Raw genomic sequence first — 24,863 nt, 5'->3', positions numbered from 1 at the left:
TGTCTAAAGCCTATAAAGGACGATAATACTAGTTTCTTACGACCATGTACCTTTCGGATGATTGCCTTATCTAACATATCCTATGTTTCTTAAATGGTTTAATGCTAGTTTGGATGAATGGCATAAGATCAAATTGCCAGGGGAAAATTGTACAAACAAGCAAATCTATAATTGCAATTAGTCCTGTTAACTCCACAAAATATTGCCAAAATGCAATATGACCTTCCAAACTAAGGAATCCTTGGATCTGCTCAGTCACTGCCTGTTAAGCAAAGCCAAAATATTTCAATTGAGGGCACGGCCAAAACACCATGTTTTAATCATACAAAATAGTTGAATGAAGGGGATTTAACACATACCTTTCAAGAAACTAGCTAGATGTTCATCACTTGCGTATGGAAAGATCAATGTGAAGATATGCCACAGAAGTCGCAAAAAGCAAGAAAAATGCAGATACCAGCATCAGTGGCTCAGCAAGCATGAATATGGGGTTAAAAGTGTAGTATACCTACCAAAAAAAAAATGGTTAGACCAATAGAGCATAGCCTAAAGCAGAAGATTACGTATAGAATGAAAACCAAAGAAAATAGTAGAACTAGACCAGACATGAAGTTAACTTCGTGTTTAACTTTAGGTGTAATCTCCAACCAAGCTTTGACTAGTATGCAGAAATTAACTTTTGCAAAATAAGTTCACGATTTCATAACATATTATGAAATTTGCTATGGTTCCCATTATTGTAGTTGCATATAGCAAAGCCATGGCTAAATGTTTTACATTACTTCTTCAGCTTCTATGAAGGTTTCGAAAAACAAAAAGAAAAGAAAAGAAAATTTCTAGCCAAACTTTGTTCCAGATGCAAAAGCTCAAAATACAATGTTCAAACTTGATCCAACATGTATCATTTAAATATCAGAGATGTGACAATTGGAATTGGTGTAGGTATAAAGGCAGTCTAGTAAACAATGAAGACTAAAGAGAAGTAAAAGGGGGCATGAGACAGGAGGGCTGGAAAGTATCAGTATATTAAGTAGTGATAGAGCACGGAAATATTGTTACATGTTTTGTTGTCTGAGAAAAGATGGCAGAGAAAACTTTGTTTAAAATTATTTGTGAAATCCATGAAAAACATCTTGGTTTTTAACAACCAAGAAAAAACCAGAAGCAGAGAAAAGACCAACTAAGAAAATTTTTACTAAACATCATTTGTAAGCTTTAAGCCCAAATTCAAGTAACATTGCCAAACAGGATAAATATACAGATTCATGCAAACACGATTTTTTTCTGCAATTAGACCTCCACTGATTTGCATACAACTGACATTGTTCAAAGGTCTCATTTATTAATAATCATTCTTAAGAATTAATTCTTGTAATATATAGAGGATAAACCCTTAGAAAAATTTCTTTTGTCAATAACATTGTTGGATAATTTGCATTTAAATAAATGTAACATTGGTCCCTGATTTTCTTGCCCTCAGAATCCCCACGAAATGCCCACATCCAAACCAGCTTTACAAATTTTTATTTATTTTTCGCATTGGGTTTGGTAAATACCTGGAAAGGAGTATTATGCTCAGGAACTACATTCCTTTTTTCTAGAACCACCACAGTCCTGCCGACAACATCAAGATATGAATACTTGATCTGCAAAGTTTAAATTTGAAACCATTTTAGCTGCAGGGATCAAATGCTTTATGAATTATGATACAAAAGTAAAAAGTGAAATTCTTTGCGAGCATAAACAAACTCTACCTAGAGAAGAAAAATGAAACATCTTGGAGAAATCAAAGTTAAATTGTATATATATATATATATAATTAGAAACAAACCGTTGGTAATGTTTCTATGCTATTCATATCTTTTAAGGAATTTTCCATTGAAATTATAGAATTTGGGTGGAAAAGGAGATGAGACTCTGAATAATTTATATTAGACATGATGTATGTTATAATACAAGCACTGCAAAGCTAATGAAGTTGAGTACAAGTGTAGTACAATGAGTACAAGTACTAAAATAATAGGAGTCATCCTAAGTCCTATGTTGCTACAAATAAACACATTTAAAGATAACATGCAACCAGATAAGATTGCATTTTACTATAAAGAACGCTCAACTCAGCCAGGTTCTACCTTGGCATGTAGCAGAAGATTTTCACATTATAGACAAATACAATACATAGGTCCAAGGAAGGCCAAATCACCATGTAATTGTTCATGTTGGCTATTTGACCATACACTAAAGCAGTATATATAATATAAAGCAAAGACCAATATCCATCTATTCATACGTTATATCCTCAAATATCATGGATTGCAATCTCCCAACAAACATAAACAAGCTCCCTATGCACTGTTCAGGTCAAGCTGTAATACCTTCAAGCTATCAAGAATTCAAGATTAAGGATCCTTGTTACCACTATCAGGCTGGCTACAATGGTATGTCAAACTCATAATTAAGATGAATGCAACCAAATAAGAATGGATTAATATACGGACAAATCATAAGTGGTGACCTTTTACCACTCTATAGCAATGTACTTTGATACACATTCAATGAAGGAATTAATTGCATACATTCAATTCCATCTCGTCAGAACAAAATCTCTTTAGTGACCCTCTTGGAACAATTGGCCGCCCTGACCCCATGTGCTTCCACTAAAAAAGGGAATCTACCAACAAATATTAACCAGAAAATACAGCAAGACCAACTTTCCAGGGGGTAAAATTTGGAAGTGAATACTGAATTCTCCATACGCCAAAACAGCTTTCTCATATCTTGCATATTTTCTAAGTAATTTAAACAGAAAAATATTTTACGGTGTCTCCTTCAGGAAATGCTCTATTCAGAAGGTTTATTTTTCCTGCTCTCTTCCAGTTCTATGAGCTAAATTGACCACTTTGCAAATGTTGTGGTGCACATACATGGAGAATTTGAGCATATTATAGACAGTGATCCCTCATGATAAGATAGAAACATGCAGCTGATGCAGTTATAAGTCACAAGTGCACATGTTTCATTTGAAGTTTAAAGCAGATGAAGCTTTGACTGCAGTAGTGCAATTGAAATTGAAACTAAACCAGTGTTGCACAAGCAGCAATATCCTAAGAAAACATTACCTCTAGATGTTGCTCTACTTCAAAAGGAATAACAGCTGTGGGATCTTTGGATCCCTCCGGCAGCACAACCTGAAATTTAATGGTTCAACAAGATGGGTAAGTTAAACCTCCACTGTTGCATACAGAAGCAGTTGAAGCAAAGGAGCACAAGTTTCAGTTAATAATAAGAAACCCACGTTTACAATCAACTTGTCAACCACTGTCTCAGCAAGAGGGCACCCAAAAGTAAAATTGAGGTATCTTCTGCCATCTGGAGACTCAAAAAGGAAGTCTTGCAAGGGTAGCCCATAACCAATTACAAAGGTTGCTTTCCAGCCTCCAAATAGAGGATACCGAGGTTCAATTTCAAGTTCTGACTGCAATCAATAAACATGTAAACAAGTATGAATCAGAAAGCATAACGTATTAAAAAAAAGATTATGTTAAAAACAAAAAAGTACGTTTTTTCATTCAAGAATAAACTCCTTGGTGATCTCTACATATCCTCGATAACTGGTATAGCTTTTGCTCTTCATTAATACGCAAACATGCTATGTATAAACTATAAGAAATCATCACTTCCATTCAAAGTTTCATACTTCTGTTTATATCAACTCATTATGGTGTGAATGCTACCTAGTACTCCAGTAAAACATAACCATAGACCAGATAATGAAGATGACGATGTTCTTCATGTTGACAAGAATAACATTAATTTAAAGTGTGAAAACTGAAAAGCACCCTGCCTCACTTATGATGAACACAAGCATGTGGTCACCTATTGGCTTGGCACAGCTGTAAACTTGCTTTCTAGTTCTTCCTTCAATCCAAGTGTTAAGTCTCCCAAAAGAAAGAGGGAGAAAAAGAAAAAAAAAAATGGTGCACATTATATTAAAGAAAGAAAAAATACAATAGAACTTGAGGAACTACGTTAAGTGGGATGTGGGAAAAAAGGATTGTATATTTTAAGACCCGATAACATATAATACCTTGCGAGAATCTGTTCTAAGATGTGAAGAGGAAATATTTCCTATTCCATCCCGGTAGTATACTGAGTGAACCCTAGGGGGTAGTTTCGCTAAAAGATGTTTAAATGAAGAAACACCTGTACCACCTGGTCTAGTTTGATACTCAACCCTGCCAACAGAAAACCCCATTTATACATTAAAAAAAAATCATATATGAAGTGGGGGAAATGACAGAATAAATTCAGAAGAATTTAAAAATTACACATGAACCAAAAGATATTATATGTTAGTGTTTCATTAACTTCAATTCAGTTGATTAATTGGTAGAGAACAAGCTAAACATGAAACCATTTCCAACCCTTGGAAGTCCTAATAAATGAGTAATAACTACAGTATGAGTCTCAGAGTCTCTGCAATCTACAGAAATATAGAATAAGTAACATATGATGGCAATGAACTATGAGTCAGTCCACCCACTCTTGATTATGTGTGATGAAAAACCTTAAATGATCATTTTCTGCAGTTAACTGCTTTAAAAAAAATGATTGGTACTGTGAAGAATTGTGAAAGCACTTCGAAAAATTACAATACACACAAGAATAACAATCATACAACTAATAAATAAAAGTATGAGAAGAAAGGTCATGCAAACATCTAAAATAATAACTATATCAACATGTTGGATCATTTGGACAGGTAGACAATTTTCTATTACTTTTAAATTTTATAAGTTGCATACATTATTTCCCAAAGAACTGAATGAAGATCTGAAGCATAAAAAAAAATATACTAATTAAAAAGATAACAAATATACCTTGAAAAAGCACCTTTATGTCGAGCACCAGCATGGACCAAGCTATATCGCTCTGTGACTTGTAGGTTTCCCCAGTGAGATATTTCAATTTCACGTTCCAGCTCCTCAACAACAGCAAATGGATTGTTGTTTTCAAAATGAACAAGTACAGGAGAATATGAATATGGGGGATGATTGTCATATGGTCCATATTTCAGCTCTGTACCAGCATGTTTAGTGGGGTCCACCACTGTGAATGATTCTACCCGAGTGCTTGGTGTCTTAATGAAAGTTGTCTGTTGCTTAACATGATAAGGAGACAATAATATTGCACTATCACGGAAATAAACTAACTGTGGCTCTGATTGACTTATCTCTACTGGGAAAGGTTCCAGAGAATGAGTCAATATGTAAAGCACCTCTAGTGTTGTGGTTTCACCTTTACTTAGTGGAGTTAACAAAGTTATAGAGAAAAACTTAGTTCCATTTGGTCCATCAGGTAGCTCAGCAGATTTGACGTCAAGAGGAACATAAGTTTTCTTCTTCCTCTTCCCAGAAGTTGCAGCAGCTTTGACTATTGCTAGATGTTCAACTTCAGTGGGTGACAAGGCGAGATGTACTTCTGAAGCAGGAGATGTCCCCAAATTTTCAACCTGAAAGGAAAGCTCCAAGAAGTAAGAAATATAAAATCTACAAATTCTGCAAATGTTTTAATATCACATTCCGTTGAAAAGAAATAAAAACAAATAATTTCTAGTGAAATTTTGGCCCAAATAAACACTGATTTGTTGGTCTAAGAATCCAAAACAAGTTATAAACTTCATTATTCTCAAGCACATGGAATGGTCAGCAATAGAGCTGAGGGGGAAGTGGGGATGCCATTGTCCCCCCAAGTTTTTTTATTGTTTTCATGTACTCATTCAGATATTTAGTTGATGGCCATCATAAAAAAGAATAAATTTCCACAACAGCTATTTAAATGAAGGTCCTTCCCACTCATGTTATGTGTACAAAATCTGGCCTAAGTGTTTGCAGAAGGCACCTCTAATCAAATTGGGTAAAAGTAAAACTGAGGAAAATATTTGAATATTACTATCATGCATGGTTATTGGATGTTCTAATGTCATCACATCGTTTTGTACAGACATAAGTTTGGTCGAACCCACTTTTCACCGAAATTGAATTAAAATTCATCTGGGCAACAATGAAACATGATTTTGACAACTTAATCAAACACTGCTGAGCATACCCACTCCATTTAGACATACAAAGATCCGTTGACTGCACTTAAGTTAAATCCTTAGTCACAGCTGAATATGGAACACAATTCACAATTTCAAAGATATGCAAAGCAGCAACCATAAGAGACACAAGATTGACTTATTATCAAAAGGGTAACAGTAAGGAGAGGTTACCTTCAATGTCAAATACACCTTAATTATGTGAGAAGCCAAGTCAATCTGCAAGGATCGATGGCATATTAGTCATGCAATTTATAAATAAAATAAAAAATAAAAAATAAAAAGAGCATTTGGACGATGCCAAAATATAGTGCAAGATATATAATATTTCCTCAACAAGAAAAATATCACACAGAAACATCAACAATTGTTATGGGGAAAAAAAAAGAGAAAAAAAAACTGATCCCATGTTAATTTACCAAAACCCGTTGTGCAGAAAGAGCAGAAATTAGTCCACTTGTACCATCCCCGAAGCATACAATTTTTATTAAGAGAATAACAGATTCTTCAATAGAGAAACGAAAGACATGAAGGGAAGGAGAAATAAGAGTGCTTAAAGATCTTTGGCGCAGATCTAGTGCAAAAAGAGAAGACTTACCCTGCGTTCGGCATTGGCGATCTGAAGGTGTTGGGAAGGAGAGGAATTGGCAACTGAGAGAAGGGAGAGAAAGAGGAGAAGGGTTAGCAGAGGTTGCATTGCCATTGCCATTGCCATTGCCAATTGCAGTTGACGAAACAGAGGAGAGACTCAGACTCAAGTCTACACACTACACTACACTTTGGGTTTCGTTTATTACATTTGGGTCAAAACAATTGCTTCTATTTCTTTCTTTCTTTACCCGGCCCATTCACCTTACTCAAACTCACTTGCCTATTTCCTTCATATTTATATATTATTTAATACTAATATATTGTAATTGATAAATATAACATTTAATCGCATTGTTTTGCTTAATATGCAAGATAAAATGTGTTTTTGGGTTTAATTTTTTTTTTACACGGTATCTCATTTGCTAATTTTCACTCTCCTAAATTTTTTACTTTTTAAAATAATTTTATTAACACTTATAATGATAAACTAATAAACTAGATCGCATGCTATTAGAAAAGAATTGCATGGAACAAAAAATAATTAGATCAAGTAGTTTGATACTTTTACTTTTTAGTCAAAGATTAAAATTTGATTTACAAAATAATACTTTAAACATATCACATTTCATGTCATTTTAAAATAGTCAATAATGTAAAATATTTCTATATAGTAATAAGTATCATTTTTAAAATTTACGAGGACCGACATAAACAAAATTAGAGGACAAAAAAATTGTAAATACGCTTAAAACTAAAAATATATTTAAACCTTGATATATTAATTAAAAATTTAGACATCGTATCATAACTAAAAATATTATTTTATTCTAAAATAGATTATCTAGTAAAGAGTTATATCTCTTGAGTATATTTTAAAAATACATATTTAAGCTTTAATTATGTAATTTTTTTTTGTTCGTCCCTGAAGTATCCACCGCCGATAGCGGTGATTGGGATAGCTGGCTCCAAGATTAACGCGACTGCATACACAAGGCAGGATTCGAACCCCTGACCTTGCTTAAAGGTGGATCAATCCCTACCGCTAAACTACACGTTTGATGTTAATTATGTAATTTTTTTTAAACACACAAGATTAACTCATTTTATTCATAATCTATACAAAAACACAATGGGGAATATATATAAAAGTATGAAGAACAGCATAGAAGTCACTTGTCTTTGTTAATTTGTGAACAACTAAGTTAGCTTGGCTTCGTACAAAATTAATTTGTGAACTAAGTTAGTTGTTCCTTTGCTCTATAACTTGTATCCGAGACAGCGAATTTCGCGGCCTTGCTCATCTCCCACTCCCACGTATGAAGCACTTTGAAAACTAGCTCATTCATACTCATATAGGTTGTTGTCCATCCAGCAATGCTTTGTAATATTTAATAATGTAGTTAATAAGTATCTTATGCACTCAAATTTTCTTGCAAGATATAGAGATTGATTGATAGATAGTAATAATTGTCTAGTTAACAAGTATGCTATGTACTCAAATTTTCTTGCAAATGGATATAAAGATCGATGCATAGTAATAAATTATGTTTAGGTTTAAATATGATTTTTAATTTATTTAATTTAATATTTTTTATTTTTCCATCATTATAAAATATATTTTTTTAATCATTTTTATAGATCCAAACCTTTCATTTTTCAACCTTATAATTAAAATTCATTACAAAAACATTAATTTGATAATGTTATCACGTGTCGTCATATTAATAATAGATGACATCATGATAACATTCTATCGTGTCATATTAACATAATATCACATTATTAATAACATATTAACATAACATCATGTTATCATGAGAACCTATTTTGACACTCTTATGTAAAACTAACTTGTATTGTAACATGAGAGTTATCCAATTTTTATAAATTTTACTTAAAGTCATATTTTTTTATCAATATGAGTTAAACCATCACTTTTAATGTTGTAATAAAGACAATTTTTAAAGAAGTTGCAACTAAGATGGGTTATAAGTGACAACTATTAAGGCATGATATATATTGTATATTTTTTCCTATGAGATATTACATGTTAAAAAAGAAATAAATGGTGTGTGGTGAATGAGAGGATTTAAAGTATTTATACAATATGTAAATGACTTAATAGTGTTAGTTAAGGAAAAAATGAAGAAAAGATGAAAAAAAAGTAATTATTAAAAAAATATTTTTGTTTATTTAATTTTTAATTTATATTGATTTTAATTAAATTTATTCATTATATTTAAGACTTACATGTCACTTTTTTTCTTAGTTCATATAATTTTTTTTTTTCATTTTTCATTCTTGTAAATTACTTTTTTTTGTCCCTATAATTTCTTTTTTGTCTCTCTACTATATAATATTGACCTGATACTATTGTTGAAGTGATATGTTATGCTGTCATTATAATATGATATCGTGTCATTAATTTAATCAAAGTATAAAATACTTTTAAGATAATTTTAATTAAAAAACAGTGTCAAATATTTTTAATTTTTTTAATTAATTTATACATTAAGAGTTTTTAATTGATATTTAATGTAAAATAATAAATTATTGAATGAGGTAAATTTAGATAAACTTAATTTTAAAATAAATTTAAATAAATTAATTATTGAAATAAGTGGATAGTTCATCATTTTTATTAATTAATATCATATCTTAGCGGTTTTAGTGTCATGCAAATAGTGAAGCTTAGTATATGATAATAGGTATTTGCAAAAAGGGAAAAGGTAGTAGATTTGGATTTCCTGCCTCTATATTTTTTAAAAATAAAACAAAAGGATAAATAAAGGTTAAATAAAAAATAAAAATAAAAAGTACAGTTAACTTTATAATAATAGATAAAAATGAGGATGAGAAATAGTGAGACAGGTGTATATATTACTTAAGAGACATAAGAGTCCAGAAAAAATGACAAGGCACGAAATTTCCTATATTTATTATTATAGATCATAGATATATCAACATTATTCAATCGTAATAAACTTCAGAAACGAAACAAAGTTAAACTCAGATAATTATGCTGAGTATCCCTGGCTACAGATATGAAAACTTAGTACATAGATATTTTATTTTGTTAAGTATCGAGAAGGAAATTACCGTAACAGCTGCTTTAATAGAGAATCACTCTGCACACTACACATTGTCATAACAGCTACAACCATTTCCCACCTTTAGACCCGGAATAATATCTACGTGTGCCTTTTTTAGATTCACAGAACCGAAAAGATTGCATCCCAGTGAGAGAAAAATGTGGAAAAAATCTCGAGACCCAAAACAGAAACAAACAAAAAATGAATACCAATCCTTGTAGTTGCTTTTAATTTTCTTTGCCACTTTGAAAGAACATTTTTACGTGCCACACATGGCGTGCATGAAGCTGGGATCCAAATCTGAAATGTTTAACCACTATGGCCAAAGCTGGTCAGTTGTTAATTTCTCACTTCTTTCCTTTTGATTAATTACATCTTTATAATCTGGTTGATCAGTGATCTTTGTCCTTTCACGTTGGTTCACTGTTATAACATGTTCCCTTCATCCTTTACAAGCTTAGAAATATTAAGTAACGTTAATTGTTGGCAAGTTTTTTGGTGGTTGATGAATACATGCATGGTAGTCAATATGTTTCCACTGTTACAAAGTAGATATCAGTTGTATAACCAACACGATAAATCTCGTGTCAAGTTACATCCTGCCCTTAAATTTGTGACGGTAAGTGATTGTTTGTTGTTATTGCAAGGAATTGCTTTTAAAAAAACTTGTTATTGTAACATGATTGGATTTCCATTTTTCTTATTCTGAATGGTGCACTAATCCAATACACAATGCAATTTGTCTGTGTTTTAAGATGGATGGTAATAAACTAAAATGCGAATCAGAGAGCTTTCCTAGTGTTTTCTAGATGGTTAGCATGAGAAAACTGTTTTACTCTACGTGTTTATCAATCAAATTCGCAGTGTGGGAATCATGAGAACTTTAATTACTTTCCTCCAACTAGTTATTTGGTCTATAGTGATAAATGAAGCTGAATTCCGAACCCTGTTGTATCAACAGTATCTATCTATTCTATACATAATTCACCATTTTTCATTAGCGAAATCTTATTATGGTGTATTATTAACTTTGTAGGCTGTGTTCATATGGACTTCCATGCGATGTCATTATTGAAATTGGTGACATATCCTTCTATCTCCACAAGGTGTGTTTTACTTGGACAATAACTTTTTTCTTATTTTTTATCATTTCTGTCAAGTAATGTAATAATATCTCTAGATACCTTGCTTTTAAGTTATCCTTTAATGCATAACAAATCAATAAGAGCATCTCAGTGTTATGCTTAGTCATTTATTTATTTCCTTGTTGTCATTACCTGTCACATTGCCTGATTTAATCCCTTTCTCTCTGTATTACCAGTTTCCACTGATATCAAGAAGCAAAGTGCTAGTAGATTTGATGAAAGAATTATCAAGTGATAATGAGAAGTCTGTTTTGGAACTTCATGACCTACCGGGAGGAGCCAAGGCCTTTTTGCTTGTTGCTAAGTTCTGCTATGGAGTTAAAATAGAGTTGACTGCAATGAATGTGGTTGGTCTCAGATGTGCAGCTGAGTATTTGGAAATGAGTGAGAACTATGGAGAGGGAAACCTGATCATGCAAACAGAAAATTTCCTTAACCACGTGTTTGGTTACTGGGCAGACACTCTTAAGGCTCTTAAAACATGTGAAGAGGTTTTGCCTTATGCTGAAGAGCTTCACATCACTTCACGATGCATACACTCTTTGGTGTTGAAAGTTGCAGATCAAAGTTGTGTTAATTTGCCTGTCTCAAGTCAAAGTGTTGCTCTGAGTTCAGAGGATGCAGAAGTGTGGAATGGAATAAGCCTAACACCAAAGACATCAGGTGAAGATTCGTGGTTTGAGGATGTCTCTTCTCTTAGTTTACCATTGTATAAAAGGTTCATGCAGGGTGCTAGTGCAAGACACATGAAACCTAAGAGAATTGCTGGATCCCTTGTTCACTATGCAAAAAAGCACATCCCCTTGCTGGGAAGTCAACCAAGTTCACAGAATGGAAACTCTTCTGCTTTTAAGTCATCTCTTTCTACCCCTTCAGAAGCAGATCAAAGGAATCTGATTGAGGAAATAGTGGAGTTGATGCCAAATGAAAAGGGCACAGCACCAACTAAGTTTTTGTTGGCGTGTCTGCGGACAGCAATGGCCTTGTATGCTAGTTCATCTTGCTGTGCAAGCTTGGAGAAAAGAATTGGTGCTCAGTTAGATGAAGCAGATGTAGAAGATCTTTTGATTCCAAATATTGGATACTCAATGGAGACTCTTCATGATATTGACTGTGTCCAGAGAATGCTTGATCACTTCATGATTGTAGAGCATGATGTTGCTGATAGTGCATCTAATGATATAGATGAAGAAAGGCGCATAGTTGGAGGCTCTCAACCTCACAGTCCGATGGCTAAAGTGGCTAACCTGATAGATTGTTATTTAGCTGAAGTGGCGCCTGATGTAAATGTGAAGTTATCGAACTTTCATTCACTTGCTGCTGTAATTCCTGATCATGCCAGGACCCTAGATGATGGCATATACCGTGCCATTGATATATATATCAAGGTAAAGGAAGAAATCTTTATTTTCTTTCCATGTCTTATAAATGATAATATGATCTTAGATCATGATGTTCCTAATAGTTGGTGATAAGATCCTTGGAAATGAAGCTTGTTGCATGATAACAAAACTTCACTACTGACACAAGTTTTTTACTACATACAGTAAAGAATAGACACACACAGTTGACCATTTAGATATAGCACATTAGTCATACATTCAAGAAAAGTAGAAGGAATATTATTTTTCATTTGCATTAGTTAGACTACAAGGATATGTTCTTTCACTTAGAGCAAAAGTTTCACCAATAATTTTAAGAGTTTAATGGTAATGTACTATCAGTGTAAAATTGTTTTACACAGTCATCTAATCACAATTCACTATAAATGATAAATTTATTAACTTTTACAATAACTATCTTAAATTTATACAAATTATGATTTATAATTAGTTGATTCTATAAAACATTTTATATTTGATATTGTATCACTATTAAACTCTAATTTTAAATGACCAAGAATACTAGTCTCTAGAAGTTTATGTCCTGAAAATGTAGTATAATTTCATATGGTATTTGAAAGATACTAATGGATTCTGAATTTCAGAATCATTCCTGGTTGACAGATTCTGAGAAGGAACAAATCTGCAGACTGGTGAATTGCCAGAAGCTGTCACTGGAAGCCAGCACACATGCAGCTCAAAATGAGAGGTTACCTCTCCGTGTTGTAGTCCAAGTGTTGTTCTTTGAACAACTGAAGCTGCGCACATCTGTTGCTGGGTGGTTCTTTTCTTCTGACAATGTTGAGAACTCACAAAACCTGAATGCAAATCTTGCTCTGGTGAGAAATGATGGCAACACACCACCACCTAACCCCGTTTTAGCTTTTGACAACATGAAAGGGAGGGTGGCTGAACTCGAGAAGGAGTGCTTGAGCATGAAGCAAGACTTGGAAAAGATGATGAAGTCAAAGTTAAGTTGGAACATGATCTTTAAGAAATTGGGTTGCAAGTTTGTGCCTAAGCCCTCTAATGCCACCAAGGTCTCCAAGCCATGCGGGAAGGCCAGAATATCACCAGCATCCACTGCACAGGTGGAAGAAAAGGCCATGGAAGTTAAGTGAAAGAGTTGAGGCTGAAAAAGACTAAGCAATGTTTTTCTTTTTCTTCTTAAAGTTTTAAGATCTCCTAGTTGCTCTTTAAGTAATAATGTAACTAATAACGAACAGTTGCTTGCTTTATGTTACTTAGGCATTAGAATTTTGGAACAGTTTCTCTTTTGGCAAGGCCATTTTGGTCAGCATAAATGGCTATTGCTATATACATATATCCTCTTCTATATATGTTTAGCTGACCAACTGAAGCTTTTCTACTACCTGTCTTCTTCCATTAGTATCTCACAAGCTCTTTCTCTAAATTCACACAAGTATCTTTGATCGTTGAGAATAACACTGGGTGAAGTCATCAAGTTGAAACTTAGCATTTTTTCCTCTAAACATTTTAATTTGTCCAACTTTTTCATACACATTCAGTTTGGCTTAATGCGATTTATATTTATTCGTATTTTAATTTTGGTTTAAATAAGTGTTCAATTTATAAAATTGAGAAGTTATTTATTTATTTATTTTTATCCTAATAAATTTTCATTTGGATATGTTGAATTTGTATACTATTCCATTGTAAATATAAAAAATCTTATTCTATATTGTAATCAGTTACACAAAAAAAAAATTGTGATCTTAAAACTTTATATGGAAACAGTATATGTTGACTGGATGGTTGAAGTAATGAGCGCTCAAAATTATTATAAAAAAAAAAACATCAAATTAAATAGTTTAAGTAACAATATTTATATTTAATAACATTACTAGTAAAATATATTTTTTTTTTCACTGTTAAATATGGTAAGCTTTGAAATGTCAAAGATTTCCCACTAAAAATTAATTTAAACCAAATAATATATTTGCACTAGAGTAGATGGTACAAAAATTAGAACCAAACTTATAAATCATCTTTTTAACTATTAAACTAAATTAACAAAAATTGGTATAATTTGTAAAATGGAAATTCATAAACGTGAATTTCAATTTAACTATTGATATAAAAATCTTATTAATAGGACATTTATAATTTAAGTACTTTTTTATATATAATACCATTTCACTCAATTGAACAATTCTCAATAAGAAATGGTCGTCTTTTTTTTTTTTTTTGGAAAGAATGATATTAACTTGAATAACTTAAAAATATAAGGTTTAAATTTGAATCCTTATAAAAAATTATTTACTTTTATCTTTTATGTTTAAGTAAAATAATGTGATTTTAATCCTTCATCAAAATTTAAAATCATGTAACTTCTATAATTTTGAATACTAAAAACAAATAACCCCAAAGTTCCAACGAAAAAAAAAATGAGATAGTTTTTTAAAATGGATAATTACAGTTTATCTCATTAATAATTAAAATGAATTAGTTAAACGATTTATATAGATTTTAACGAATTAATAATTTTTTGTTATATAAAAAATCGGTGGAAAAGGTAGTTAAAAAACTACAATTAAAATCAGTATTTTGGCCTAAGGTCGTAGGATATTTTGTTTGAGGGCAATACTACGAACTCGAACGTTAAAATCCAAGAGCCTTATTTGCTTCCCTCAACGTTGTTCCTTCCTTCGTCAATCGTCACCAACGCATCCATCTATAAATATTAAATATTACAAAGAAAAAACAATTGGTGAGTGTTATTGTTATTGTTAATTTGTTATTCATACTCTACTTCAATGTTTATCATGTCACCGTTCAACCTTCTTAATTGTTCTGCCTTTCACAACTAAATCACTCCCTAACCAATGGGTTTTGGTTCATTCTCTCTGTCCAATTCAAATCATTTCTAACAATTAAAAAAAAAAAAAGACATTTTTCATTCCCAAAACAATACAGCCCAATCTTGTGATCCAAATGTTAGCGAACAACCCGAGATTGTTGGAGTGAAAGAGGCATTCAGTTTGTAATTGCATCTTTGTTTTGTGTGTGTGATCGAAGTTTGTTTGGTATGTTAATTTATTACAAAGCTGTGTGTACCTTGAACATTACGTGTTTGATAAAATGCCAATTCCAGTGGCATGAATGAATTGGTAATTGGTTTGGTTTTACCGAGTGTGATGTTTGATCCATCAGGACATTGAGCTGAGAATTGAAGGCAACATTCCAACTCTGTGGCCAATAATGACTACAGTTCAGAGTGAGAAGGCAGCCAAGGGAACTGCCACAACTGATAAAGCATTTAAAAGATGGGGCAGGAGAAGCCCATTTTTGAGATATGGCCTTCCTATGATCTCTCTCACTGTCCTTGGCTCTATTGGCCTTGCCCAACTCTTGCAAGGCAGGTTAGTTAGTTGCAGCCCTAAAAGTCTTTATATTTGAGAAAATTGTTTTCACGCATTTATCTGATCATAATCCTCATGTATGATACGGTTGTCGACTTTTACTATCTTAAAAGTCATATCTACTATGCATAGAAAATAAACTATGCTTCACCTAACCTTTCTTTTTCCAATTTTTCCAATACTCATTATGTTTTATTCCACCCTCATTCTATATATAATGCAACTGTGCCTGCCCAGTAAGGATATTGCAAAGGTGAAAGATGATCAGGAGTGGGAAATAATTGAAACAAGAAAAGCATTGTCTAGGACAGGACCAGTAAATGCATACAGGCCTAAACAGATTTCCTTGGAGGATGAGCTAAAGGTCTGTTTTCCCTTTCATTTACAATTTAATGTAGTCTGGAAGATCCGTGGTTTAATTTGTATTTGTTATTGCATAGGATTTGCAACAAAAGGTGGACATTAACAACTATGAGTACAAGAAAATTCCTAAACCAAATGAAGGCAAACGAGACTAACGTAAAGTTGTGGACTTGAAACAACTTTTGTCAGAATTTCTCATGTACCGTGCTCAAAATCAACTTTTATGGAGTTATGAGCCAGTTCTCACCTTGCAAGTGAAGTTTTTATTGCCCTGCACTTTTAGTGTTTTGACTTTTGATTATGACGTTATGGGTGAGGAAGTTGAGATAAATTTCGAATCTCTGAAATGTTGTATATCAAGGAATTTTAATTACGGTGCAGGGAACAGCAAAAGGTACTTGCTTGGTTCTACTTTAATAAGGGTGAAAAAGTGTAAATCTTTTAGTTTGTCCGTTTACCAATCCTGCAGTGATGCGCATTGGATGTTATAACGATAAATCGATAATGCTAATGGAGCCACTTTTGCTGTCACAACACAACTGGTTCTTTTTCAGTGTCAACGATTAAAATTGCTCGAAGCATTATCACCACATAATTGCGAGTTGTATTTCTGATTTGTGATTTCTTGAATCAACACAGTCAGAAAAGTCAAAATTAGAGTAGCAAATGACTTCCAAGTTCTTAGTATGTCTATTAATAAATATGTTATCCTTTGTTCCTTGAAGGTATCTCATTATTATCTTTACAGCTCTTTAATGATCGATACCTGAATTACTCTAAATATTTGCCCAACATTCCCACAGAAAAAGCATATGGAATTTATAGGTGAGCTATTTTCAATTAAATTTTGCACTTGTTCTCGCTTAAGATTATTCTTAGGCATCAGTTCAAATGAATTTGATCACCCTTATACGAGATTGGTTATTCATAACCAATTTATACATATAATTTTCAGTGTTTATCTCTTTTACCACAACATTAATTAGATCTTACACTTCTCTCTTGTTTTACTCTGCCTCTCTACTTTGTAAAATTTGTTTTACAATTAACATTTCTCTGTATCATTCGTGTTACACTTCATGAACAATCCATAATCCAAAATATTAGAATCGAATTCAACAGTTATTATTTGGATGCACCATCTCGTAGTACCAAGAGACTAGTTCTGAATTTCTCATAGCCCAAAATTATGCAGAAGTGTTAGCAGTGACTTGTAAAATTCTATGAAGCCAGCAACTAAGTTGGATTCGTGATCCCTGGTAAATCTTGTTGCATTCGACCAACGCAACCAGAATTTGCCTCTCTTTTTTATTGTGTGCAAGTTCATTGCTGATTTTTTAGTGCAGAGTTCCTTGGTACACGTCAAGTTGCAAACCTGTTATAGTAGTTGAGATAAAAGGGGTTTTATTGTGGTCAATACTCGTTACCCAAATACCTAAACAACCTCTGACCTCTGTCTAGTTAAAAAGTTAGTCTACGTAATGGGCATTAGTCCATCATCTAAACACATGACGAAAAACAAGAATATCCGTTTACAATGCTGCACGAGAACGGGATCACAAATGAGTAGAATAGGATGATGGAACAGTCTACTAATTATAAACATGTCCATGTATGGTATTAACAGGGAGGGCTCACTAGATTTGTCGTTTCAGACTCAGAACTGGTTTGGTTACACGTGACTTGTATCAGTCACATGTGAATTGCACAAGCAAACAACGACTTAGAGTGCTGCTGCCTAAGAAAAAACAAAAATTTGTAGGACCACTCCAGACCTCGTAGCACTGTTTCTAAGGTCATGGAGTAACCAAAACAGTTGCTTTATATATATATTGTCCGAGATACATTAGTTTCTTACTGCACATTTTATGGCACATAAAGCCACCTCTCTTGCGTTCCAAAATAAAAACGGTTACTCTGCTTCATATTCTAGACACTACGAGTATAACATTGCATACATCTGTTTAGTTGACTAACTTGTAAAAAAGCTCCATCCACTCCAAAAATATTGTCTTTTAAGGTCGTTCGTTCCACGTTTAGGGTTTAAAACATAGAAAATTATAAAAAGTCTATAATTAGAGTAACTGACTTTGTTGGGAGTACATGCATACATGGTTAGACTTACATACATTTAAAAGGTAACCAACATATCAGTGCTCTGAATGGCACTGAATTCGGATTTAGATTCTTTATGCAAAGTTTCGATCCAAATTGAGTAAAAAAATGTGATTGAAAGGAATAAAAATAACCAATCAGATTCTCCACAGAAATTAATAATATAATAACCCAAAAAATAGTCTATATAAAAACAAAAAACTCAGCAGGTAGATGCATCCTAAATTCAAGTGGGGGGATCATTTAAACTCATACAAACTAGGTGTAGAATCATGCAGCATCTTACCATTTCCCAACTACTATTACTCTCTGGCATGTTAGAGTTTGGTAAAAACTAGAAAGCCTTGATATTCACAAGCATTTACAGTGGCAAGATTGTCATTTCCCTATGCATTTGCATGCCTAGAGATGTAGAGATGCAAAAGACAAATAACTGAAGAACAACTTCTGAAAGAATTGAAAACATATATATTATATTGATGAGATTATCATCTCAACCACTTGCACAGCTACAAACTTTATACCCAGGTGTCCCAGAAAAAAAAGAAGCCATTCTTCTGTATGTACACCACCCCCCAAAAACGACATAATTAGAGGAAAGAAAAGCGAAGCCAAAAGAAAAACCTTAACCCCCCAAAATAGAAGAAACATAATGTAGTAAATTCCTATCTACCGCCCTTTTCTCCATCGGTTTTAAGTAACCCTCCACCCTTTCCTCAACTTTTATTCATTTTTACATACATTGAACAGCAAAATCACAGCTCAAAGAAATCTTCTGTTTATGACTCCCGTTTACCACCCTCCCCCACAATATTTTATAAGCCAAAAAGGCAAAATCAGCGGAAAGGCTTAACTTGAAGATGGTTTTCACAAAATCCTTGTTGGATCACCTTGGGCTTGGTTGTGATCTGTATGACAACAGTGGTTGGAGAAGCCTCTGCCCTGATGGACTACCTAGCAACATGGCTTGAGATCGAGTAAGCATCTCGGCCATCGATGGTGTCTGATACGCCTGAACAAGACTAGACCTGTCAGTGGAATCACCCCTTGCTGTTGCTCTTTGCCATGAATGTGAACTCAATCCAGAAAGTATATATGCTCTCCCAGATGCTTCATACACATGTCTACTCGCCAACCGCTCTTGCATTTCCTTGAGTTCAGCATCCAACGCAACACAAAGGCGGTCATGAGATTTGGCCGAAACAGTCTCTGAAAGCATCTTTCTGCAGTTTTCAAGGATAAATACTGCTCCACTTAGGTCTCCCTGTTCAGCTGCAACCCGTGCCTGGGCCATTGCCTCGGCTGCTTGGAGCCTGTTGCGCTGCCTGTCCACTTCAAGTGACATTACAGCCTGCCCAGCAAATTCGGTCCGGTCAATCTTAACTTCCTCACTTTCCAATGTTGCTGTTTCCTGAGTTAAGGGATCCTTGTACACACATTTGACCTTTATCAATGAAGTTTCATTGCCAGATGTAGCCGGGACATTAACCGAAACTAGAAAATCCCTCTCCTCGTCAGCATACAGGTCTCCAACATCAATCAATCCTTTGCGTCCATCAGCCAAGAAACGGCTAGGGTAACTTCCTGCTTTTAGTGAAACAAGACTGAGGTTTGGGTGTATACAATCAATTCCTACTTGCAGCTCCTGAATAACAACACTTAGAAGTCCTCCAATGCATTGTGCAAACGCATCCTGCAACACGGCTTCAGTCTCAATAAAAGAAAATGTGCCACCAGAAGTCTCGGAAATTGAGTGCATTAGTGAAGCATCATGATCTGCACCAAATCCAAAAGCGTGCACTGGAATTAGAAATGCTGAATTATCACCACCACTGATGGAAGTGGGCAGAAGAAACTGGTAATTTGATCGAGTATGGTTGGTTCCATTGCCATTGACAGTGTAATTATCTTGACCATCGGACAACAGTATAATACTGGCGACTGGATTCTTTTCCTTTCGATCTTCCATTATCTTGGCACCTTTTCTCAGCCCTTCAGCGATATTGGTACCACCATTTGCAACCAAAGAATTAACAGCTTGTAATGCCTGCTGCCGCCCAGAATCAGTCATTCTGCACAAGGGAAAGAGGCGGCGAGCTGTGGAAGAAAAGGCAATAACAGATAGCCGGTCATTAGAGCCGAGGTTCTGTATGACAAATCCCATTGCTCTTTTTAGGAGTGCAAGCTTAGTTCCAGCCATGCTACCACTGACATCAAGCACTGTGACCAAGTCGACAGGGGCACGCGGTGTCTGAGAAATCTGTGCCAAATTAGCCTGGTTTCTACTAAGGCTTTGTCTTTTGGCTGCAGCTGCTGCGGCAGCAGTAGCTTTGAGATGAACCAAAACCGTGAAGTTAGAATAAGCCTTGGATCCTGGAGCAGAAGATACCTCTGGGTACATTTTAACCTCCATTGCTCTAACAGCTTCAGTATCTTCAGTATTCTTATTGCAAGGGCTTCTCTCAGAGAATGCATGTTGATGATTTAAGGATTCATCATCATCGAATATGCCTGGTTCAGAAGCCTGATAAAGTGGCACAACATGCCTCCTATTCAAATCTCGGTGAGGATTAGGTAGAGGTAGGCGGTGGACAACTGCCATCAAAGCATCATTTTGAGGCCAATTTATTGGACTTGGTGAAACTCTGCCGGGGATAGGATCCAAGCTTGGGCCTGATAAAGGTATTTCCTTCCACTTTGCTCTGCACACTGGACATATCTGGTTTCCATGTTTCACATTTGAAGCAATACAGTGGAAATGGAAGGAATGCGAACACTCTGCAGTGAATATAGCATGGCCAGATCCTTGCTTCATTTTGGTTAAGCATATTGCGCAGGTTTGCTGAATGTTCGAAAATAAAAGCTTGTAAGAACATATATAATTCTATGTAAATTATTTCAGAGATGTTCAAGGTTTCATGCAAATAAAGCAAATTCATGAACAGACTACCCAAGTTAAATTAACTGTGTTTGTAACAAATATTACTTCTAATTAAAAAAAATCAAACAAATATGAAAAATGCATGAATATCTGAATTCCAGCAGGAATACCGACTCTTATCATAATTGTCACGGTATCTAGCTATTATATTATTTCAAATTCTGGGACTAATTCTATAATTTGAAGCTTCCCACATGAAATAGATTATACTATTCTTGCACCACTATAAAGCGACAATCAAATTTGATATACAAAATTAAAAAATTAAAATAAAAAAATCATCTGCATTTCAATTTTCCAAAATTGAGTGTTTAGCTATTCAAATTCAACATATAAAGTGCATAATGGGAAAAAAAAATTAAATAGATAGAATATCATCTTGTACCATTATTTAATAATACTGTTGAAGCAAGCTATTCTGAAAAGGCAAGGGGGCAATGCAATGATATATCGATTTAAAAAATCCCCCTTTCCCATTCTCATTTCTTTTTCATTTCTAGCATTTTGTCAAAATAAGGCTCAACTATTATTTTCATAAGATCTCCAATAGGCAATAACCATTTCATATGCCGAGCTTAGAGGGATGGTGAAAAATCTAATCATGTCTAGTCAGGAAAATCTGAATACTCCTGAAAGGGACTAAAGCATCATTTACACCGGCCCAAAAGTATTCCAATCACATAAAATTGAATATTCAGCAAATCAGTTTTGCCACAAACCACAGTCATCAAAAACTGCTAATATGACTAGACTAAATGAACAAGGCAACGAATATATCATATCATGTTGGCTTTTAGAAAGGAAAAAAAATCTGCTTGGCCAATAGAAAGGAAAATAATGAAAAAACTTATCCACAAGAAGGGGCATTGAAGCAGGCAGGAAACAGTAATATCAGATTAGGACGCATCAAAAGCACAAATTTTCACAACTTCAAAATCACATGTCATGCGCATACACTATTGGAATAAGTCAAGAAAGCACAGCTCTATACCCCATGTCGGAGCAGCACGAAAGAGACTAAAGAAACAAAATAAGAAGTAAAAACGAAATAAGCTTCTCTCATGGACTAAAATAAGCTTAGACCCTGTTCAAATAAACTTTTACTATAAACCACAATTACTTTATACGAAAGTTAAAATAAGCTTTGTGAAGAAGTTAAAATCATTTAGATTCTCCAAAAAGCTGAATTTAGCTCGTGTATATGGAAGAAACTTCCTTCATTTTTCTTTCCATAAATGTTTATTAAAAAAGTTTATCCAAACAAAGCCAAAATCAATACAAGGAACCAAGCTACTAAAATGGCATTTTGGTCCCCAAAAATCATACCACCTTGCAATTTAGTCCCTGATAGAAACACCACGTACAATTATAGAAATCATTCAAAAACTCATTTCGCAATTTGCATTACTCCCCCAACGAATTCAAAAACTTCACAACTAAATCGAACAGCAATTTTAAATCAGGAACTAAATTACAAACAGCCTATATTTCCCGGCAACAAAAAGCTAGTCCATTCTAAATTAAACCCTCGTAGCTGGAAAAAAAAATGCCAATAACACAAGGGTCGTTTACCTAAAACAGTACATTAAAATATCAAAATCCGCTAAAAACAAATCATTCCATCCGCGCAAAAATATTATAACCATAAAAACATTCCAATTATTTTTTTCCTTAAAAAATAACCCAGAGCCAATTTCTTAGCACAGTGAAAAAAAAAATCCCATTTTCCGCATACAACTTTCAGATTCATTCCTTCTATAGTTCATTAACTTTTACAGCCAACCAAACAAAACAGAACTTGTAAAAATAGTTTAAAAAAAAAAAAAAAACGTACACGGATAGAGATAGAAAGAGAGAGAGAGAGAGAGAGAGTAACAGGTTGAAAATGAAATGAGTAATGAGAGACAGAAACCTTTGAAGACTTGCTGCTACTTTTGGAGAGCTTCAAACCGTGAAAAGATGTCGCCGGCGTGGTTGGCCGGGAAGAGGCGGTGTCCCAGTTGGCCGGCGAGAGCAGAGCGGCGTCGGAGAAGCGCTCGGAAATCACCGTGTGCGGCGGCGAATCGTCGTCTAAGGTTCTGGGAACGAACATGCAGAGATTGAGGCCGAGCGCGACCTTGGCCTTCTTCCACTTGCTTCCCATGTCCGAAAAATGGTGCGACCCAGATCTGAAATGGCGAAAAGCTTCGAGCTTTGGTTGGAGAGAGAGAGAAGAGGAAGTGGGGTTTTATGAAAAGTAGAAACGGTGCACGAAAAGCGAGGTGGGTGGGTTAAATATAAGCCATTTGTTTGGTTATTGAAGATGATGTTGTTGTTGTTTGACGTTGTTTAGTCATTCGTGTTTTGTTGGCGGCCATGGAGTGTGTGCGTTGAGGTGAGGTGGTGAAGATTTGTGAATGGTGAATGGTGAACGAATGCTTGTGAGTTGTGAGTTGTGAGTGAAGAGCATTGCATTTTGACCTCTTTTTTTAGGCTCCTTTACCCAAAAGATTAAAGAGAGACAGGGTAAAAGCCATCAATTGAAATCATTTTCAAACCATTTTCATATTATTTAATAATAAAAGCACGTTTTGGTTGAATGGGAAAAAGTTCTTGCTTTCCTTTCCTTTGCTTTATTTACTTGGATTGGATCCGATCATATCATCATGTCTTTCTTCCTTTATTGCCCTTTCTTTCCATTCTCATTTCTCAAAACCCTTCCCCTAATCACTGTATTACTATACCATTATTATCTATTCAGTGAGGTGCATTACGACTCTATTTTACATTATCTATTAATCAAAAATTATTATTTTGGTAGATATGTCAAATGTGTCAAATATCTTACGCTCGTAGCCTCAGACATGGCCAAGCACTCCATATACATACTTTTGAATCAAGTCAAATACCACCGATTACATGCCGATCTTTTCGCCAATGATAAAAGAATAACGCTCTATCCAATTTGTTATTGTTATTAATAATAAAATAATGTCTTCATTATGATTTTTGAAAAAAAATTTGTAACATATTATACCATTTATTATTATCATTAAAAATTATTAATATTTTCATAAAGATTTTTAATTGAAAAAAAACTTTTTTTTAATATATGTAGGAATGAGAATACGTCAAACTATAAATAAGAATTTATAAATAAAATAAAATAAAACTAGACTTGATTCTTTAAAGAAAAATCAATTTAAGATTTACTTCTATAAGTAACTTATTTAATAAATTTTTATGTAATAAGAACTTGTTTTATAAGGACTTAAAATTTAATATTTATTTCATTTAGATATACATGCTAACAAATACGTGTACAATTTTAAAGTGTTTGAATGTATAATTATTTAAATACCTAAAAGACATTATACATTATACGTGAGAGATGTTATATATTAAAAAAATTACAAATTAAATTTTAGCTGAAAATATAATAAAAATAGAAAAGTAACTACATATTTTAAAAAATAACATTATACATCATAATAACATTAAAAATAATGAAAAAATATTATTAGTCATCATTCATCAAATTTTAGTTTATAAAAAATAAAATTATCAATAAAATATCATAAATCAATTATATAAATAATCAAGATTAAAAATTAAAACCATAAATTTTAAAAATAAAAAATCTATATAATTAAAATCATAATTAAACAAAATTGATTGTATAAATATCAGCAACAAAAATATTTTAGATGTGTCAATTTACAAAAAAAAAAAAAAAAAAAAAAAAAAAAAGAGTTATGAATTTTTTTTATGA

At 33.6% G+C, this 24,863-nt stretch overlaps 4 protein-coding genes across 7 annotated transcripts; 2 read left to right on the top strand and 2 right to left on the bottom strand.

The window, feature by feature from the left end:
- On the bottom strand, window positions 1-6,904 carry LOC109810605 (Ribophorin I). Its single transcript, XM_020374114.3, has 9 exons — window positions 6,699-6,904; window positions 6,275-6,319; window positions 4,881-5,512; window positions 4,088-4,235; window positions 3,296-3,475; window positions 3,120-3,188; window positions 1,557-1,646; window positions 360-508; window positions 1-262 (listed from the first exon to the last, which is right to left on the bottom strand). Exons 1-8 carry the CDS (start codon window positions 6,813-6,815, stop codon window positions 386-388), a joined length of 1,404 nt encoding a protein of 467 aa, XP_020229703.2. The 5' UTR covers window positions 6,816-6,904; the 3' UTR covers window positions 1-262; window positions 360-385.
- Window positions 6,905-9,779: 2,875 nt separating this feature from the next.
- Window positions 9,780-13,679, top strand: LOC109810606 (BTB/POZ domain-containing protein At5g03250). Its single transcript, XM_020374115.3, has 4 exons — window positions 9,780-10,114; window positions 10,820-10,889; window positions 11,105-12,316; window positions 12,916-13,679. Exons 1-4 carry the CDS (start codon window positions 10,056-10,058, stop codon window positions 13,429-13,431), a joined length of 1,857 nt encoding a protein of 618 aa, XP_020229704.1. The 5' UTR covers window positions 9,780-10,055; the 3' UTR covers window positions 13,432-13,679.
- A 1,202-nt stretch (window positions 13,680-14,881) lies between these two features.
- On the top strand, window positions 14,882-16,775 carry LOC109810628 (cytochrome C oxidase assembly protein). Of its 2 annotated transcripts, none has more exons than XM_020374138.3 (4): window positions 14,882-15,041; window positions 15,485-15,693; window positions 15,931-16,057; window positions 16,134-16,775. In XM_020374138.3, the coding sequence occupies exons 2-4, from the start codon at window positions 15,533-15,535 to the stop codon at window positions 16,209-16,211; spliced, it is 366 nt and encodes a 121-aa protein (XP_020229727.1). In that variant the 5' UTR covers window positions 14,882-15,041; window positions 15,485-15,532; the 3' UTR covers window positions 16,212-16,775. The 2 variants fall into 2 exon arrangements, with proteins under 2 accessions (XP_020229727.1, XP_020229728.1); XM_020374139.3 differs by lacking the exon at window positions 14,882-15,041 and adding an exon at window positions 15,072-15,357.
- Window positions 16,776-18,616: 1,841 nt separating this feature from the next.
- Window positions 18,617-23,685, bottom strand: LOC109810588 (E3 ubiquitin-protein ligase WAV3). 3 transcript variants are annotated; one of them, XM_020374088.3, is made up of 2 exons: window positions 23,025-23,685; window positions 18,617-21,013 (listed from the first exon to the last, which is right to left on the bottom strand). In XM_020374088.3, the coding sequence occupies exons 1-2, from the start codon at window positions 23,253-23,255 to the stop codon at window positions 19,058-19,060; spliced, it is 2,187 nt and encodes a 728-aa protein (XP_020229677.1). In that variant the 5' UTR covers window positions 23,256-23,685; the 3' UTR covers window positions 18,617-19,057. The 3 variants fall into 3 exon arrangements, with proteins under 3 accessions (XP_020229677.1, XP_082916115.1, XP_020229679.1); XM_083059989.1 differs by lacking the exon at window positions 23,025-23,685 and adding an exon at window positions 22,104-22,671; XM_020374090.3 differs by lacking the exon at window positions 23,025-23,685 and adding an exon at window positions 21,498-22,058.
- Between the last annotated feature and the right edge of the window lie 1,178 nt (window positions 23,686-24,863).

Source organism: Cajanus cajan, chromosome 7 (assembly GCF_000230855.2).
Source record: "Cajanus cajan strain Asha chromosome 7, NIPB_CcT2T_4, whole genome shotgun sequence".
Lineage (NCBI taxonomy): Eukaryota > Viridiplantae > Streptophyta > Magnoliopsida > Fabales > Fabaceae > Cajanus > Cajanus cajan.
The sequence above is the reverse complement of the archived record's forward strand: the minus strand, read 5'-3'. Positions and strand labels throughout refer to the sequence as shown.

Excerpts from the sequence above, each read along its gene's own strand:
- LOC109810605 (XM_020374114.3), bottom strand. The coding sequence starts at position 6,815 with ATGGCAATGGCAATGGCAATGCAACCTCTGCTAACCCTTCTCCTCTTT. Across the intron at positions 4,236-4,880 it reads CATAAAGGTGCTTTTTCAAG|GGTTGAGTATCAAACTAGAC; the intron begins GTATATTTGTTA and ends TTCTGTTGGCAG. Across the intron at positions 3,189-3,295 it reads TTGACAAGTTGATTGTAAAC|GTTGTGCTGCCGGAGGGATC; the intron begins GTGGGTTTCTTA and ends ATTAAATTTCAG.
- LOC109810606 (XM_020374115.3), top strand. The coding sequence starts at position 10,056 with ATGGCGTGCATGAAGCTGGGATCCAAATCTGAAATGTTTAACCACTAT. Across the intron at positions 10,115-10,819 it reads AACCACTATGGCCAAAGCTG|GCTGTGTTCATATGGACTTC; the intron begins GTCAGTTGTTAA and ends TTAACTTTGTAG. Across the intron at positions 12,317-12,915 it reads CCATTGATATATATATCAAG|AATCATTCCTGGTTGACAGA; the intron begins GTAAAGGAAGAA and ends TCTGAATTTCAG.
- LOC109810628 (XM_020374138.3), top strand. The coding sequence starts at position 15,533 with ATGACTACAGTTCAGAGTGAGAAGGCAGCCAAGGGAACTGCCACAACT. Across the intron at positions 15,694-15,930 it reads GCCCAACTCTTGCAAGGCAG|TAAGGATATTGCAAAGGTGA; the intron begins GTTAGTTAGTTG and ends GTGCCTGCCCAG. Across the intron at positions 16,058-16,133 it reads CCTTGGAGGATGAGCTAAAG|GATTTGCAACAAAAGGTGGA; the intron begins GTCTGTTTTCCC and ends GTTATTGCATAG.
- LOC109810588 (XM_020374088.3), bottom strand. The coding sequence starts at position 23,255 with ATGGGAAGCAAGTGGAAGAAGGCCAAGGTCGCGCTCGGCCTCAATCTC. Across the intron at positions 21,014-23,024 it reads GTAGCAGCAAGTCTTCAAAG|CAAACCTGCGCAATATGCTT; the intron begins GTTTCTGTCTCT and ends TCGAACATTCAG.